Source organism: Ornithodoros turicata, unplaced genomic scaffold (assembly GCF_037126465.1).
Source record: "Ornithodoros turicata isolate Travis unplaced genomic scaffold, ASM3712646v1 ctg00000945.1, whole genome shotgun sequence".
In the NCBI taxonomy this organism is placed as follows: Eukaryota; Metazoa; Arthropoda; class Arachnida; order Ixodida; family Argasidae; genus Ornithodoros; species Ornithodoros turicata.
In genome coordinates, this window is record NW_026999421.1 from 171,666 (window position 1) to 189,445 (window position 17,780).

The 17,780-nt window shown below is 48.0% G+C and overlaps 1 protein-coding gene across 1 annotated transcript; it reads right to left on the reverse strand.

The window, feature by feature from the left end:
• Positions 1-4,693: 4,693 nt before the first annotated feature.
• Positions 4,694-16,968, reverse strand: LOC135375772 (zinc finger protein 721-like). The gene is made up of 4 exons (XM_064608409.1): positions 15,651-16,968; positions 10,814-10,966; positions 10,103-10,255; positions 4,694-8,077 (listed from the first exon to the last, which is right to left on the reverse strand). The coding sequence occupies exons 1-4, from the start codon at positions 16,966-16,968 to the stop codon at positions 5,070-5,072; spliced, it is 4,632 nt and encodes a 1,543-aa protein (XP_064464479.1). The 3' UTR covers positions 4,694-5,069.
• Positions 16,969-17,780: the final 812 nt, after the last annotated feature.

Sequence of the window (17,780 nt, forward strand, 5' to 3'; positions counted from 1 at the left end):
ATCTTTCACCGCGCCTTTGTTTGTCGTGCGAGTAAGTGTCACCTCCTGGTGTGGGAATGTGGGTTTAGAGTAAGACAGAAGGAATAGAGTTACATCACTACGTACAAGCAGCACGTAAATGTTGAATGGTGGCTTAAGTAGTAAACTAGTATAGTATAATAGTATAGCATGCTTCGGTATACGATATCTTTTAAGTGAATGTAGTACAGAATGTGGTGAACTCACATTCATAGTTTGTGCTATGATTGAGAGAGCAGAGATGACGTCATCGCGTATGGTTGCTTTGGGGGAAGTATCTTAGTAAATGAAGGTGGTATAATGCAGGTGAAATTTTATAGAGGAGAGGATATTGTTGCCACTTTCCCCCACAGTGAGGGCGAGATTCCCTTTTAAGCCTTTTTCTTTAAATTCCTGGATTGAAGGCATTATGTAATCTCTTTGGTAAAATTCCTGATGTCTTCCCAGACTCTATGCACCTCTGTTCTACCCCTTCTGGACTATAGAAGGCAAACAGATTTGCAGCTCCTCTGGTGTTATAGGGAAGATTCGAGTGAGTCAATCTGCTCGATGTGGCCGATAAAATTTCGAGACGATGTTCGCATAAGGCACAAGTCAGAAATAGATGGTAATGCGAAGGAGATTATAAATTATAAATTTTAATGTTAGCGCTACCCACACGAAGGTTATTCGTTTGTAGAATGCTCGAATGAAGAACGTTCGAAATGGTGACGCCAGATTTGCCTGGTCTCGGTATGATTTACGACGGAAATGTTCCTGAAATGATGATGAAGTGATGGTATTCAACATAAATTTGTTTGTAGAGTGTGTATTATAATAGAACTGCATTAAAACCTTATCCGGGTATTTGCTTCTCCCTGCCGATGTCTACTTTAAGAGTGGAATAATACCAAAACCAGCTCCCGTGGCATAGTGGTTAGGATGATCACTTTGCTACGCCGAGACTGGGACGTGACACGGGTTCGAATCTTGTCACCGGCTCTGCTGTCTGACGTTTTCCCTGTGTTTTACGAAGACTTAACAGAAGAATGTCCCCCACAGTTCTCCCTGAAGTTGGCCCAGGATGCACATTAATCCACCTGTCCCCAACTCCTTCCTGCTGTCCTCTCTCCATTTGTTCACATCTGTACACCGCTCATAGCCACTGTTGCTTCGCGGCGCTCACACGGACTTCAAATAAACACATATAAAAAAGATTGTTACAATTGCGCTAAATATTCTGGCAACAAAAGACGTTTATAAGGTCATGTTCATCAACTGTAAAAGATCTCATAAACTGTCCATAATCTTTTAAATGCCCCCTCCCATGTCTGTAATATTCTTGAGCTTTAATTCCACCGCTCATAACAACCGCTTTAAAAACAACCGCTCGTAGCCATCTTGGTGGTAGACACATCCTTCACGTGGACATTACGTTTATGTTAATGAATGACCATTACAATTGTAATATCTTATACATAACAAAACTGCACAAATATAAAAACGTGTATCATAATATGCATTAATTAAGCTAGAAGGGAAAAATATTATATATTACAAACTCTTGTATGGCCTTTCCCCCATGTGTGTACGTTTGCGAACCCACAGCTTTCTGCTCTCTGCGAATTCTGCGGGACAAAGATCGCACTTATACGGCTTCTCGCCTGTGACGCACCAAGCTTGTGTTCTGGCTGAATTGCTTAGGACAGAGATCGCACTTGTATGGCCTTTCCCCCATGTGTGTACGTTTGCGAACCCACAGCTTTCTGCTCTCTGCGAATTCTGCGGGACAAAGATCGCACTTGTATGGCTTCTCGCCTGTGACGCACCAAGCTTGTGTTCTGGCTGAATTGCTTAGGACAGAGATCGCACTTGTATGGCCTTTCCCCCATGTGTGTACGTTTGCGAACCCACAGCTTTCTGCTCTCTGCGAATTCTGCGGGACAAAGATCGCACTTGTATGGCTTCTCGCCTGTGACGCACCAAGCTTGTGTTCTGGCTGAATTGCTTAGGACAGAGATCGCACTTGTATGGCCTTTCCCCCATGTGTGTACGTTTGCGAACCCACAGCTTTCTGCTCTCTGCGAATTCTGCGGGACAAAGATCGCACTTGTATGGCTTCTCGCCTGTGACGCACCAAGCTTGTGTTCTGGCTGAATTGCTTAGGACAGAGATCGCACTTGTATGGCCTTTCCCCCATGTGTGTACGTTTGCGAACCCACAGCTTTCTGCTCTCTGCGAATTCTGCGGGACAAAGATCGCACTTGTATGGCTTCTCGCCTGTGACGCACCAAGCTTGTGTTCTGGCTGAATTGCTTAGGACAGAGATCGCACTTGTATGGCCTTTCCCCCATGTGTGTACGTTTGCGAACCCACAGCTTTCTGCTCTCTGCGAATTCTGCGGGACAAAGATCGCACTTGTATGGCTTCTCGCCTGTGACGCACCAAGCTTGTGTTCTGGCTGAATTGCTTAGGACAGAGATCGCACTTGTATGGCCTTTCCCCCATGTGTGTACGTTTGCGAACCCACAGCTTTCTGCTCTCTGCGAATTCTGCGGGACAAAGATCGCACTTGTATGGCTTCTCGCCTGTGACGCACCAAGCTTGTGTTCTGGCTGAATTGCTTAGGACAGAGATCGCACTTGTATGGCCTTTCCCCCATGTGTGTACGTTTGCGAACCCACAGCTTTCTGCTCTCTGCGAATTCTGCGGGACAAAGATCGCACTTGTATGGCTTCTCGCCTGTGACGCACCAAGCTTGTGTTCTGGCTGAATTGCTTAGGACAGAGATCGCACTTGTATGGCCTTTCCCCCATGTGTGTACGTTTGCGAACCCACAGCTTTCTGCTCTCTGCGAATTCTGCGGGACAAAGATCGCACTTGTATGGCTTCTCGCCTGTGACGCACCAAGCTTGTGTTCTGGCTGAATTGCTTAGGACAGAGATCGCACTTGTATGGCCTTTCCCCCATGTGTGTACGTTTGCGAACCCACAGCTTTCTGCTCTCTGCGAATTCTGCGGGACAAAGATCGCACTTGTATGGCTTCTCGCCTGTGACGCACCAAGCTTGTGTTCTGGCTGAATTGCTTAGGACAGAGATCGCACTTGTATGGCCTTTCCCCCATGTGTGTACGTTTGCGAACCCACAGCTTTCTGCTCTCTGCGAATTCTGCGGGACAAAGATCGCACTTGTATGGCTTCTCGCCTGTGACGCACCAAGCTTGTGTTCTGGCTGAATTGCTTAGGACAGAGATCGCACTTGTATGACCTTTCCCCCATGTGTGTACGCTTGTGAACCCACAGCTTTGTGCTCTCTCCGAATTCTGCGGGACAAAGATCGCACTTATACGGCTTCTCGCCTGTGACGCACCAGGCTCGTGTTCTGGCTGAATTGCTTAGGACAGAGATCGCACTTGTATGACCTTTCCCCCATGTGTGTACGCTTGTGAACCCACAGCTTTGTGCTCTCTCCGAATTCTGCGGGACAAAGATCGCACTTATACGGCTTCTCGCCTGTGACGCACCAGGCTCGTGTTCCTGCTGAATTGCTTAGGACAGAGATCGCACTTGTATGGCCTTTCCCCCATGTGTGTACGCTTGTGAACCCTCAGCTTTGTGCTCTCTCCAAATTCTGCGGGACAAAGATCGCACTTATACGGCTTCTTGCCTGTGACGCACCAAGCTTGTGTTCTGGCTGAATTGCTTAGGACAGAGATCGCACTTGTATGACCTTTCCCCCATGTGTGTACGCTTGTGAACCCACAGCTTTGTGCTCTCTCCGAATTCTGCGGGACAAAGATCGCACTTATACGGCTTCTCGCCTGTGACGCACCAGGCTCGTTTTCTGGCTGAATTGCTTAGGACAGAGATCGCACTTGTATGGCCTTTCCCCCATGTGTGTACGCTTGTGAACCCACAGCTTTGTGCTCTCTCTTGAATTCTGCTGGCAAAGATCGCACTTATACGCTGTGAGAGGCACTACAACAGAATGTGTTCAAATTTACTTTTAGTGTGTACATTTATTTAGTTTGGTCGTGAGACAAAAGGAAATTCTCGGGATTTTGGTATCAAGTTGGCATATGTAAGTGGTTGGAAATCTTTTTTTTTAATTTCTTTACGTCGATTTCTTTGTTCACTTCACAAACAGACCAGACGTACGTCATAAAACAATGGAAGCCTCAAGAGAAGCCCAATGGTAGATAGCTGGGCTAGTTTGATGACTATCCCTGGTTTGATTAACGAAGTGCTAAAGGAGTATGAACAAGAGATGTAAGACAAGCACAAGCGCTTGTGTTTCCCTTACCTCTCGTGTCCACGTTCCTTCCGCGCTTCAGTAGTCAACGATAAAGAAGATACCCAGTCATCATGAGAGGAAGAAAAAGAGGGAAGGGAGCAATGTAAGAGCATCTTGCTCATGGAAATGAACCGTTCTCTGCAGTTCAGAGCCTGTGAGAGGATGTCTTTTTCATGTCTGTTTGTCTCCCCGGCACTGGGTTTCGTGACACTTCAATGCATCACCACCAAATCCAGCTCCAATCCAACTATTTTTGAACCTCAGTTTGTTCATGCGTGCAAGTTTTGAAACATTCCACCAGGAAAAAAAAAGCAGAAATAAAATGGGATAGGATATAGAGAGCTTCTGCATAGCCTTTTCTCCCTGCGCATCATCATGTGTTCATGAAGGACATACAACAGCACAGAAGTGACACTTAATTGGACGGATTCTTTCGCGTGTACATGGCATCTGTACTTGCACAGTTTCAAATCTCAAGTGTCTTGTGGAGACATGTGAAGCCACAGGTTCCTGCTCTGGCTGAACTAGCTCGTGCTCGGCCAGCAGCTTTTTGGTTCGCTGGCTGGTGCCTGCTGGTCCTGTGACTGATCACTGCATAACAGAAGTAGCCTTTGTAGGGCTTCACACCCATGTACCTGCATGCAGTTGTAACGCTGCAGGTTTGGCACTACCTCAAGTTTGCAGAACAGGGAATGCTCCTGTATGGCTTCGAGTCTGTCTGTCTTGTGACTCTGTAGGTGTCTGCTCTGACTGAACTCCGCAGGACAGACGTCGTACTTTTATGGCTTCTCGCTCGTGTATGCCCGCTTGTGCTGCCGTAGGTTCCTGCTCAGGCTGAAATTACCAGGGCAGACATCACACATGTATAGCATCTCGCCCGTGTGTGTCCGCTTACGCTGCCGTAGGTTCCTCCTCAGGCAGAGGTCAGCACGGCGGGCATCGCACTTGTATGGCTTCACACCCATGTGTGTCCGCTTGTGCTGCTGCAGGCTCCTTCTCTCACTGAACTCCGCTGGGCAAGCACCACACCTGTATGGTTTCTCGCCGGTGTGTGTTCGCTTGTGACGCTGGAGCTGTCCGTTCTGGCTGAACTCCGCCGGGCATGCATCGCACTGGTATGTCTTCTCGCCCGTATGTGTCCGCCTGTGCTGCTTTAAGTTCCCTCTCTGCCCGAATTTCGCAGGGCAAAGATTGCACTTGTATGTTTTCTCGCCCGTGTGCGTCAGTTTGTGATCCGACAGGCTCTTGCTCTGGTTGAACTCAGCAGGACAGAGATCGCACTTGTACGGTTTCTCGCCCCTGTGTGTCCGCTTGTGACGCTGGAGGTGCCCGCTCTGGCTGAATTTCGCTGGGCAGACATCACACTTGTATGGCTTCTCGCCCGTGTGTGTCCGCTTGTGCTGCTGCAGGTTCCCTCTTTCACTGAACGCCGCTGGGCAGGCATCGCACTTGTATGGTTTCTCGCCGGTGTGTGTCCGCTTGTGACGCTGGAGATGCTCGTTATGGCTGAATTTCGCTGGGCAGGCATCGCACTTGTATGGCTTCTCGCCCGTGTGTGTCAGCTTGTGCTGCTGTAAGTTCCCTCTCTGACCGAACACCGCAGAAGAAACACTGCACTTGGATGTTTTCTTGCCTGTGTGCGTCAGTTTGTGATACGACAGGCTCTTGCTCTGGCTGAACCCAGCAGGACAGAGATCGCACTTGTACGGTTTCTCGCCCCTGTGTGTCCGCTTGTGACGCTGGAGGTGCCCACTCTGGCTGAACTTCGCTGCGCAGACATCACACTTGTATGGCTTCTCGCCCGTGTGTGTCCGCTTGTGCTGCTGTAGGTTCCCTCTCTCACTGAACGCCGCTGGGCAGGCATCGCACTTGTATGGTTTCTCGCCGGTGTGTGTCCGCTTGTGACGCCGGAGATGTTCGTTATGGCTGAACTTCGCTGGGCAGGCATCGCACTTGTATGGCTTCTCGCCCGTGTGTGTCCACTTGTGCTGCTGTAACTTCCCTCTCTGACCAAACTCCGCAGAAGAAATACTGCTCTTGGATGTTTTCTTGCCTGTGTGCGTCAGTTTGTGATCCGACAGGCTCTTGCTCTGGCTAAACCCAGCAGGACAGAGATCACACTTGTACGGCTTCTCGCTCCTGTGTGTCCGCTTGTGACGCTGTAGGCGCCCGCTCTGGCTGAACTTCGCTGGGCAGACATCGCACTTGTATGGCTTCTCGCCTGTGTGTGTCAGTTTGTGCTGCTGTAAGTTCCCTCTATGACCGAACTCTGCAGAACAAACACTGCACTTGTATGTTTTCTTGCCTGTGTGCGTCAGTTTGTGATACGACAGGCTCTTGTTCTGGCTGAACCCTGCAGGACAGAGATCACACTTGTACGGCTTCTCGCTCCTGTGTGTCCGCTTGTGACGCTGTAGGTGCCCGCTCTGGCTGAACTTCGCTGGGCAGACATCGCACTTGTATGGCTTCTCGCCCGTGTGTGTCTGCTTGTGGTGCTGTAGGTTCACTCTCTCACTGAACTCCGCTTGGCAGGCATCACACTTGTATGGTTTCTCGCCGGTGTGTGTCTGCTTGTGACGCTGGAGGTGTTCGTTATGGCTGAACTTCGCTGGGCAGGCATCGCACTTGTGTGGCTTCTCACCCGTGTGCGTCAGTTTGTGATCTGACAGGCTCTTGCTCTTGCTGAACCCAGCAGGACAGAGATCGCACTTATACGGTTTCTCGCCTTTGTGTGTCCGCTTGTGACGCTGTAGGTGCCCGCTCTGGCTGAACTTTGCTTGGCAGACATCGCACTTGTATGGCTTCTCGCCCGTGTGGGTCCGCTTGTGCTGCTGTAGGTTCCCTCTCTCACTGAACGCTGCTGGGCAGGCATCGCACTTGTATGGTTTCTCGCCGGTGTGTGTCCGCTTGTGACGCTGGAGATGTTCGTTATGGCTGAACTTCGCTTGGCAGGCATCGCACTTATATGGCTTCTTGCTCGTGTGTGTCCACTTGTGCTTCTGAAAGCTCCTTCTCCGACCGAACTCCGCAGGGCAAACATTGAACTTCTGTGTTTTCTCGCCCATATGCGTCAGTTTGTGATCCAACAGGCTCTTGCTCTGGCTGAACTCAGCGGGACACAGATCGCACTTATTCGGTTTCTCACCCCTGTGTGTCCGCTTGTGACGCTGTAGGTGCCAGGTCCGGCTGAACTCTGCCGGGCAGGCATCACACTTGTACAGTTTTTCGCGAGTGTCTGCTCGCTTGCGAAGCCGCCGGTGCACAATACGGCTGAACTTCGCAGGGCAGGTATCATTCTTGTACAACTGCTGGTTCATGTGCGTTTGCCTGTGACACCGCAGACTCCTCCTCTGGTGGAACTGTGCAGGACAGTGGTCGGACTTGCATGACTCCTCGTCAGTACGCTTTGACACGTGACTCGTGTCACTGCCAGACGGCAAGAATGCAGAGGGACAGATGTCGTACCTAAAACCCTCCTCTCCCATCTGATCCTCTGATGGAGTAGCTGGACACTTCTCAGACTCACTGTGACACTGTGCAAGCATGTGGCGTCTCGGGCTGTCTTTCGACGTGCACGCAAGTGCACATGGCTTGCTCTGGTCTGGAGGTTGCTCCATGGGAGGACTGTCCATAGTGACTGGTGAAGTGTTGTTGAACTGCGGTTCAATGGTTATTGTGCTGATATTGAACTGTGCCTCTGAAGAAGTGCAATCAGAAGATGCTGCTTGATCACAAGTGCCTCTGGGCTGGTCGTTAACGCGGAGCAAACCAGTGCTTCCTCTTGCTCCTGTAATTTCGGAAACTGGAGATTAGGTGGGCATACCAGCAGAGGCGCACCTCTGATGGCACCGCCTTTGCCCTCAGGCTGTTCGTGTTCGACTCAGGAAATGATCTCCCTTGCACACTATTGAGGTCCTAGGTTTAAAGCGACTGCCCCTCCTCTCCTCCAGGTATTTGCTGTGAGGCAAAGTGTCGTACTTTCAGGCAGAAGGCCCAGTGCTCGATACGGGACAGTGAGAGGCTTTTGTTTCCTTCCTTTCTTTCCTAAAGGGGTGCGCTCTTGACCGCATAGCACGCAGTATGCCAATCATCATCGCGGATGATATTGCTTTGTCTCCGGATAAGCTAAGAAAGGGGGTGCGCACCGTTTTATGTATCAACATTCCTCCCAAACGGAAGATGAAACAATACGGTTCTGAAGGTTGGTTGGCCTAGAATGATTTATCCAGCAAAGAGCGCCACCTGTTAGTGCCCGAAAATCCGGGCCCTATTGATGAAGAACTTGCGAAAATCACTGCAGTGTCTGAAGAAAAAAAAGGTCCTTTAAATGGAACCTCAAGGAACCTGGAAAATATGTTCCGTTTATCGGAAGATGCATTTACTAAATTACCGTATTTACCCGAATGTTAGTCGACACCCCCCCCCCCCTTTAGAGATTCATGAAAATGAAATAAACTTCTGTGGTAACGAAAACGTAAAAGATGTATTCATCGGGAAAGAGTATCGCACGTTGCTTCAATGACGCCCCGTAGAAACGACGCACTTTAACCATAGGACAGAAAGGAAGAAGGAACTTTCGTTTTGACTGCTTTTATTGCTGTCGTTTGTCACACGTTCAAATTCCTTTCACCCCTTTCCCTCTCTCTCCCCCACTCAATGTGAGGAAGCGAACGCGGGTGACAAGCGCGTCGGCCGCAGAGCAACGTGGTTGCGCAGATCACGATTATAAGTCGACCCCCTACTTTCGATCGTCGATTTTGGAAAAAGGGGGTCGACTTACATTCGAGCAAATACGGTATTTAAGCCATGCTCCTTGTCTTCACAAGCCACTGGCATCTGTACTCAGTGTTGTGTAATTTTTAACAGGGACAGGTAACGGTAATGGTAACGGAAACAGAAACAGTATATGTATTACTGAAATTGGAGATAGTAACGATAACGGAAATGGAAACGCATGCCACTGTCCTCCATTACCGCAAACAGAAACGGAAAGGAAAATTATCGTCCGGTATTGAATTCAGGTAATGGCTAATACGTTGTGCGACGACATTTCAGTGACTTTTCATTTCATTTTTATTACTTCATTCCGTGTAATGCCCTAAATATTGCACGACAGCATGGAACCAAAGTGCTGGACCAAACCAAACCTGGAACCAAATACTGGATGTCGAGGGTGCATCATTCATGACATTACCTACCTACATGAATCAAGACATGAGACTTACACAACAAGCTCCACGCACTGCACTCTACTCTACCATAGCACTTGGATGACAGCATATGAGTTTTATATTTATTTACTTTTACTTTATGCGTTTCGCCGTGGCTACGGCAGTATTGTTTGCTACTGAGAGCATCTGCCAGTGAATGCGACACTGGATAAACTTTACGCCCATCTTGGGTTGCTGGACTCAGAATGACAGAAGACCGACTGAAGACATGTTCTTGCACTTCTTGATAAACCTTGCAAGATGTGCGCATCTGAACAGCATAAAATTACTTTTGCAGTGTGTACGCGTGGCACACCGAAGCAGCACTGGGGGAAAACAGTGGCATAGAGTTGGCATAGAGCTGACATAGAGCTGACAGAAAGCTGACAGAGAGCTGACAGAGACCGTCCTCCCGCAGCTCTGCAACAGCCGTTCCATTACCAGGAACAGTACCGGAAACGAAATAAAAAGCTGGTATCAGAAACGGATAACGGAAACGAAAATTACTTAACTTGAGTTCAATTACCAATGGTTTCAATGGTCATTGAAGAACACCCATATGACAGCCTGGGTATAAGTACCCTTGAGCACTTTGTACTTACCCTCTGATGCTGACAGACAGCTGTGTCCCATCTGGTCCTTCTCTGCCAAGAGTGCAACATTGTAAGGCTCTGTCTTCACTTGTACAATTTGATGTTCATTCGAAGAGTTCTCTTGATGTTCCTCTTTAATGTGACACATCCCAAGTGTTGCTCCTGAAGCAAAACAAAACAGGAGAGAATAAGCCACATTACTATGCTTCAAGTCATGTGACGGCCACCCCCATATAGCCTTTCTGAACCCAGTTTTAGGGCATCATTCTGGAGAAGGAATGCACCGAAGCGTGTTTAGTAAAATTTTGTCTAGCGCTGTACTTTTCAATACAGTAGCACCAGAAGATGTGGAGTGTGTTTGTTAGGGCTAAATATTGTGGGAGCACATGAAGGGAGACACACTGTGCACCATGGATTATTTTGCACTTGATTCCTCTGGTTGCATCTACTGTTCCTTATCTTCTCATTCACAAACATCCTTATGTGCAGTTGTTTATGCGGCCAAAGCCTGCAATAGTTGTAGTAATATGAAATTGTATAAAGGATCTCCAGGTCTATTTTGCCTAGTTTGAGAATCTTCCATACTAGAGAACAGATGCTGGAAAACTGATACAAAACGAACAACGAACTGAAAAGCATTTCCGTTGCATGCCACTTTTTGTCCATATCGTGCCATTCAATTTGGTGTTGGCCAAATCCCCTCAAGCATTTTCGGTTTACCTTCTGATATTGGGTCGCATCTGTGTCCCATCGGTTCCTGTCCTCCCAAAAGCACGACATTGTAAGCCTCTGTTTTCACTTCTATGTTTGGATCTTCCTGTGAAGATTCCTCTCGAGGTTCTTCTTTAATGTCACACATACCAACTGTTGCTCCTGAAAACAAAAAAAGGAGAGAAGTAAGCCACACTGCATGGATTCTAGTCATGTGACGGCCACCTCGGTACCTGTTCTGAACCCAGTGTATAAAATATGCTCTTCAGCGATGAGGAAGTTGGATATGTTAAAGAGGGGTCCGAACAAAACCCCTGTTCAGCGTAAGACTCATAAATCAATTGCCAGGCCAAGTCTCGTGTACGTGGCTGATGTCTGGGACTCATATAGGATGATCCATGTGGGAAAAAATTGGGACTATTCCGTGCGTTGAGGTTTATACAGGTGTGATTCACGAATCATTTCATTTGGGGTTGATGAGAAAACGGAAGAACGAAAAAATATGCGGTCAACGACTCTCGTGCGGTAGTTAAGCTTGCCATCATCAAAAAATCAGGATGTATACCAAACTGCAGTGTTCAAATTCTCTGTCTCTTCCAGGTTTTCCCAGACTATTTCAATTCAATCAAATTCCCTGAGAAAAACAAAAGGAAACTTGGTGCTTGCTCCAACGTTTTGATACAGATCCATCATAAAACGGACCATTTATAAAGTATTAGTGAGGTTTTCCTAGTTTTCTGCCTCAGAGGTTGTCGTACTGGCGATCTGCCAGTCACGGTCACGTTGCTGCGGTATCGCCTCTCAACCACCAGTCGGCGCTCGATCGCGATTCGCCGCGCATCATCACGGCACTACTCTGCGGTTTTCCCTCACTTCAGCTGCTTTTTGGCCAAATTCCCTGACAATTCCCTGTTTTCCAGGTTGGTAGACACCCTGAAAAATGCTATTGTCGAATTTCAATTGCAATAACTTCAAATTTGCCTAGCCAACAGAACGTTTTTGTTACGGATAGACAGAACACTGCAAAAAACAAAAGGAAAGGGAAAGGAAAAGGCAAGGAAGGAAATCGCAATAATAATCTGATCAGTGTTAAGAAAAGCAACCAAAGCAGCAGCTCCCCTTTCCTTGTTTTTTTTAAATGCTCGTCCTATCATGTGGGCAGAGGCATGTCCTCCTCTCATCGCATCTTGGCGGCCGATTTTGTGCACTCCCCATAGTATTAGAGACTGCGGCTTCCCGTGTATTAGACTAAGTTCGCCATGGGCTTCCTTATTCAGTAAAAAGGAACGTTAGGTTGTCTAGGCTTGCAACTGAAATTCGACAAAAGTATTTTTTTAGTAATTCAGAAGATTGCAATAGTGTATAACACGCACACGATTTACCAGTCTTTATTAGGGCATTAGAACACGAACAGTTGCCAACATGCTGAAGATTTGTAGTTTTTGGCAGTGATGGCCAGTAGTTAACTACATGTAGGGGGACCACGAGTTGAAGGTTCCCCAGGACCTGGTATAACATCAGTGAACATAAATTATTCTTCAGGCTGCTCACCTCAGTCGATGACCAGTCTGTCAGAACATACCTGACAAACATTATCGTCATCTTGAACCGATTGAGGAAGGCCTGCGGGAAGAGGGCGTCGTGGCAGCAAACCAAATAGTGATGCGTCGGGACGGTAAAGAAATCGCAACAGCACATTATTCTATCCTTTCAACTACACAAGCTTCCTGCAACCCATCAAGGCTGGTTACCGCAGGAGAAGCGCGCAATTACCTATCGTGCGCGTGTGGATTTGAAACGGGTTCAATCGTTGTGTTCTGTATAGGCGTGGCATGATGCACACTGCTGTGTTTTTCAATACCGATTCACTAATTGTAGCTCAAAACACTTTTCGCGAACGTTCCACTGACAACATTTATCAAGGCTGTATGTAACACTGCATCCATGAGACTCATGTTACATTTGTTTGTTTCTTGGTTTTCCCTTGCTGTTTGTTCTCTTCTACATTGCACGGGTGAGTGTTCTTGGCGTATGCAGGAACTGCAGGTCTTCTCTTGACTTTGCGTTTGACACTGTAGCTATTGTACTTAAAGTTTATCGTAGTGAATATGTGAGAATTGCATCTCTCCAGTTATGGCCCGTCAAGGGCCAACAGTATTTATAAATAATAAATACATTCACTGGCGATTTAGCGGTTAATGCGAGGGAAATACCTTAGCAAAATGAACAGGCTTTTTCTTGGCCATACTTAACTTCCGGGCATCCACTTCCGGTTGCCCACCTCTAGCCATTGCTTCATTTTTGATTTGGCACTCCCAATTATTATATGCAAGTCCATTTAATTAACCTTTAATTCCCCTCGGTTACTTTCAATTCTCCTTTAATTAATTTTGATATCGGCAGCTTAAACGAGGTAATCTTGAATTCCCTTAATTACATTTAAGTTTAGTTTCCATAATTACTCTCAATTCCCTTTTAATTACCTCTAACTGCCCTTCATTAGCTCTGTTAAAACTTCGGGTCACCTACAGTATTCTTCAGTTTCATTTAATCTTATCCTTTAATTATATATATCTTACATTAATTACCTTTACACAAAACTTTTGGTTTTAATTTCCCCTAATCACCTTCGATCACCCTGACCTGTTACTCTTAATTACTTTTGACTACGTCAATTTGAAATAATATGCCTCTATTTATATTTACCCCCTTGTATTCCCTTTGCATATCCACTTATTCCACTTTCTCAGTGGGGCTTCACCAACTCACACACAGACAGACACACATACATACAGCTTTTCCCATTTTGACACTCCCAATTCTAACGCATTTAAAGGGACTATGAAACGATTTTTTACTTCGTTTCGTTCGAAAGAAGACATTTTTCTGAGTCTAGAACCGAAATTTTACTTTCGTCGCGCGAGCGGATTTCTCGGGAGCGAATTTAAACGGAGCGGCGAAGGGAGGACAGCTGGCGCCGCGCCGTGACGAGCTGCCGAGCGGAGACACAACGGGTAACTTGACGCGACCACGGCCGGCTCAGCAACACGTCATCGTGACGTGTTGCCGAGCCGAGGAATCCCGCCAGGAGCATGCGCCGTAGGATCCCGCGTATGCGTTCATCGGGAGTGGAAATCTCCATGACAGCAGCTTTCGCGCGATCGGCAGATTTCGGCAGTGGCGGCAGCCACAGCGCGAGCTCGCGGCATTACTTGCCATTGTGCAACACCGGTGACGTAACGGGGAACCGAAGAGCGGTCCGTACAGTTACACCATCGGCAGGGAAATATGCGCGGGAGAGGAGGAACGCGGAAGAGACATTTCCAGCGCGCGCTCCTCGCAGAGTGGAGCGATTTCGTCCGGAAAAAATTGTGGCATATTAGTTTCTCTGCGGGAAGAACAGTTTCCATCGAAAAAAAGTATGGGGGTCCGGGAAATTTCATAGTCCCTTTAATAAAGAAATAGTTGCGGTACAAGACTTAAAACTTTCGTCGCCACTTTTGGCCATCAAAGGAGCTGGTTGAGTGAGCGAGGTGGAACGGGAGACAGGAAAATTTGGTATTGGGCCCTTGCTCAGGTTGTTTCAAAAACGAGGTCATGCACCCAAAACTTAGACGTAAGCTGGGACATGTTTTAAGGACGCTTCGTGCTATGTGACGAATCAATGTGGCAACGCAACCTACACAAAGAAAGCCTACATATTTGTCGACGTGACGTTAACTAGTACTAAGAGTCGGCCAATCAGGATCGTGTTTCCAACGGTGATAGCCAACCAGGAACGATTACACTGACTAGAACAGCACAGGTAAGCCGGTTCGAACCGATTAATATCGGTTCAAACCAGTATTTTGGTTGCACTGAACCCAAACCAAACCAATAACCTTGAACCAGACCTTGAACAGAACCCCACAAAATAACGGTTCCGAGCCACGATTGGAAGCTTAGATATCACGAGAAACGAAACATCTCTTCCCTAATCATGGGTTCTTTCAGGTGCTTGCAGACTTAGCGATGCAACAGTTTCAGTATGGTAAGGAAAAGACGCTCGCACTTCACACGCAAATAAAGCTGGAGACTCAGCGGTTATCACGCAAGGTAGTTTCTCTGTAGGTCACATCATGGCGCCACCAGTTTGTTGCACATTCCCTATAACACTAATGCTACCTGACACACCAAACATCACGACTGCTTTTAATCTCTCTTGGCACACAGGATTGCCTCACTGTGATCCCTCCATAGATATTGTTCCCCTGACGCTGGGTTTCCTGACACTTCACATGCATCACCACCCAATCCAACACCAGTCCAACTCTTTCTCAACCTCAGTCTGTTCATGCGAGTGTGTTTCACAACATCGGACAGAAATAAAATGATGTGGGATACAAACTGCGTCTGTACAGCCTTCCCCCTCAGCACATGACCACGTGCTTCTTCAGGCCTCCGCACTTAGGACAACAGAATTGATCCTTGGTGTTTTGTCAGGCCTGCGGCCGACGCGGCAAACAGCACACTCCCAGACAACTTCGAGCAGGCGGAATAAGAGCTTGTTTATTCCTGTTCAGTCACTTTTAAGCCAACCTACCAGAAGCGATCCACGCCCCCTCTTCCGTACATGCTTATCTGCTGACATGTGCATGAACTCCTGATAAGCGTATCACACGCGTATCGTACATCTCCCTTTCTTCGGGAACAGCGTCAGCACACTAATATAACAAAGTATAATTAGTACAAGAATAGTTCTGATCCCTGGTTCAGAAACTACAATAACATTCGCAATGAAGAATACGATACAAACGTTAACATCTTTACAAATTAAGTCTTTGAGGTGGTTTGATGCAGCGCCCACTCCGAGTATGTTGGTGCGAGTCCCTGCACTTTTCCTCAGAAGCACTTTCCCCTTGCCTAACGGTAGAATCGCCAGTGGCCACAGACGAGTCGTCTGTGTCATGTGTAGACGTTGGTTCTATCCCGGGTGTAGTCTCCTGTAATGGCAGTGCTCCGTGAAAACTTTCACACTGCACGTCCCGTGATGCTGGAAGTCTCCCTTCATCTTGGTCGCATGAGGAGTGGTAGCGCACCAGGTGACTCCTCGTTCGGCGCACGTCCTTTCCGTTTGTCTTCACCCAGAACGACCGTGGTGTGCCGGCCCTTCGTTCCACGATTCCCCGACGTTTGAGGTCGATGAGCCAGACCTTATCTCCCTTGTTGAGTTCCGGTAAACGTCGAACCCCATGGCGAGAGTTATAGGCGGCTGCCTGACTGTTTTTCAGCATCAGCTCCTTCCGTTGTAACTCGTTGTAGTCTGGGATCTTAGGCAGAAGGTTGCTGTCAGGAGTCGGTATGGTTGTCCGAAGTCTCCGACCCATTAGTAGTTCAGAGGGACAGTACCCATTTTGCAGAGGAGATGATCGGTAGGCGAGTAGTGACTCGTAGGGGTCGCCAGTCTTTTTCATTGAATTCTTGATGATTTTTACAGCGGCTTCCGCGAGGCCGTTACTTTGGGGGTACCGAGGGCTTGATGTGACGTGGCGAAACTGGTACATCTCGGCGAACTTCTTAAACTGTGATGCTTGCTCTCCGGAGAACTGAGGTCCGTTGATGACCTCCTCTGGGATTCCATGACGCACAAAGATAGATTTGCAATGCTCTGTCACCGTCGCCGATGAAAGGTTGTGGAGCGGGACGATCTCCGGGAATCGAGAGTAATAATCTACTACGATGAGCCACCATCGTCTGTTAATGAAAAAAAGGTCCATAGCCACCTTTTGCCAAGGTCTCCGGGGGAACGGTGTTTGGAGTAATGGCTCCTTTCGGTTCACTGCATGTTCAGTGCAGGGAATACAGCTGCGAACGAAGTTCTCGATGTCCTGCGCTATACTTGGCCACCAAACGCTGTCTTTAGCCCTTGCTTTGCATTTCACCATTCCCTGGTGGCCGCTGTGTATCTGCTGCAGCACATACTTCCGATGCGAGGCTGGTACGACAATCCGGTCCTTCAACATGAGGAGGTTATCTGCAAGGGCGATGCTGTTTCTGCACTCCCAGTAAACTTTCATTTCTGGGCTAAGATCGCGGCGAGAGGGCCATCCGGTCGTGCTGAACTTGATAAGTGCTTGGCAAATTTTGTCGTCCTTCTGCGCTGTACAGATAGCTTTGATGCTCATCGAAGTGACAGGTAGTGTCACTTCGTCTCTAAAGTCTCCTTCTTATCCTTTGAAGACGAGGCGTGAGGTCGTCCAAAAACTTTGTGCTAAGTAGCGTCACGAGCGGCTTATGATCAGTCTCTAAACGGAACGACCTGCCGATCAGGAATTCTTGAAATCTATCGCATGCCCAGGCGAGTGCCAACCCCTCTCTCTCAATCTGAGCGTAGCGACGTTCAGTGTCACTAAGGGTCCTGGAGGCGTAGGCGATGACGCATAACGACCCATCATCTTGTTCTTGCAGGAGGACTGCACCTAAGCCGTAGGAGGATGCGTCGGCAGAAACTATAGTTTCGCGGTTTACGTCGTAAATCCCTAGGACGGGTGAGGAAGACAGTATTTCCTTCCAACGCAGGAAAGCTTCTCGTTGCGGCTCCTCCCACACGAATTCACTTTTACTGCTCAGCATGCAAGTCAAGGGTGCTAAGAGGTCTGAAAGGCGGGGCACAAAATGTCCGAGATACGTCGCGAGCCCGAGAAGACGTCTGAGCTCCGTTCTTGAGGTCGGGGCAGGAATGTTCGTGATGGCATCCAGGGTTCGCTTGTTGGGGCGGATGCCATCTGCCGCAATAGTGTTACCGAGAAAGTCAACAGTTTCCACTCCAAAGACGCATTTCTGGGAGTTTAGCGCGATTCCGGCTTTTGTTAGACTGTCCAAAACAGCGCGAAGTCTTGCGTCGTGAAGTTGCCTAGTTGAGCCGAACACCAGTACATCGTCCATATGGCAAATAACTCCTGGCAGACCCTCCAGCACTTCAGTCACGCGTCTTTGA

What these genes read in the sequence shown, in the direction of transcription:
- LOC135375772 (XM_064608409.1), bottom strand. Translation starts at nt 16,968, where the DNA reads ATGAGCATCAAAGCTATCTGTACAGCGCAGAAGGACGACAAAATTTGC. An exon ending in CTCGCACCAACATACTCGGA is followed by an intron (nt 10,967 to 15,650) that starts GTGGGCGCTGCA and finishes TTTTGTTTTCAG; the next exon opens with GAGCAACAGTTGGTATGTGT. An exon ending in ATGCGACCCAATATCAGAAG is followed by an intron (nt 10,256 to 10,813) that starts GTAAACCGAAAA and finishes GTTTTGCTTCAG; the next exon opens with GAGCAACACTTGGGATGTGT.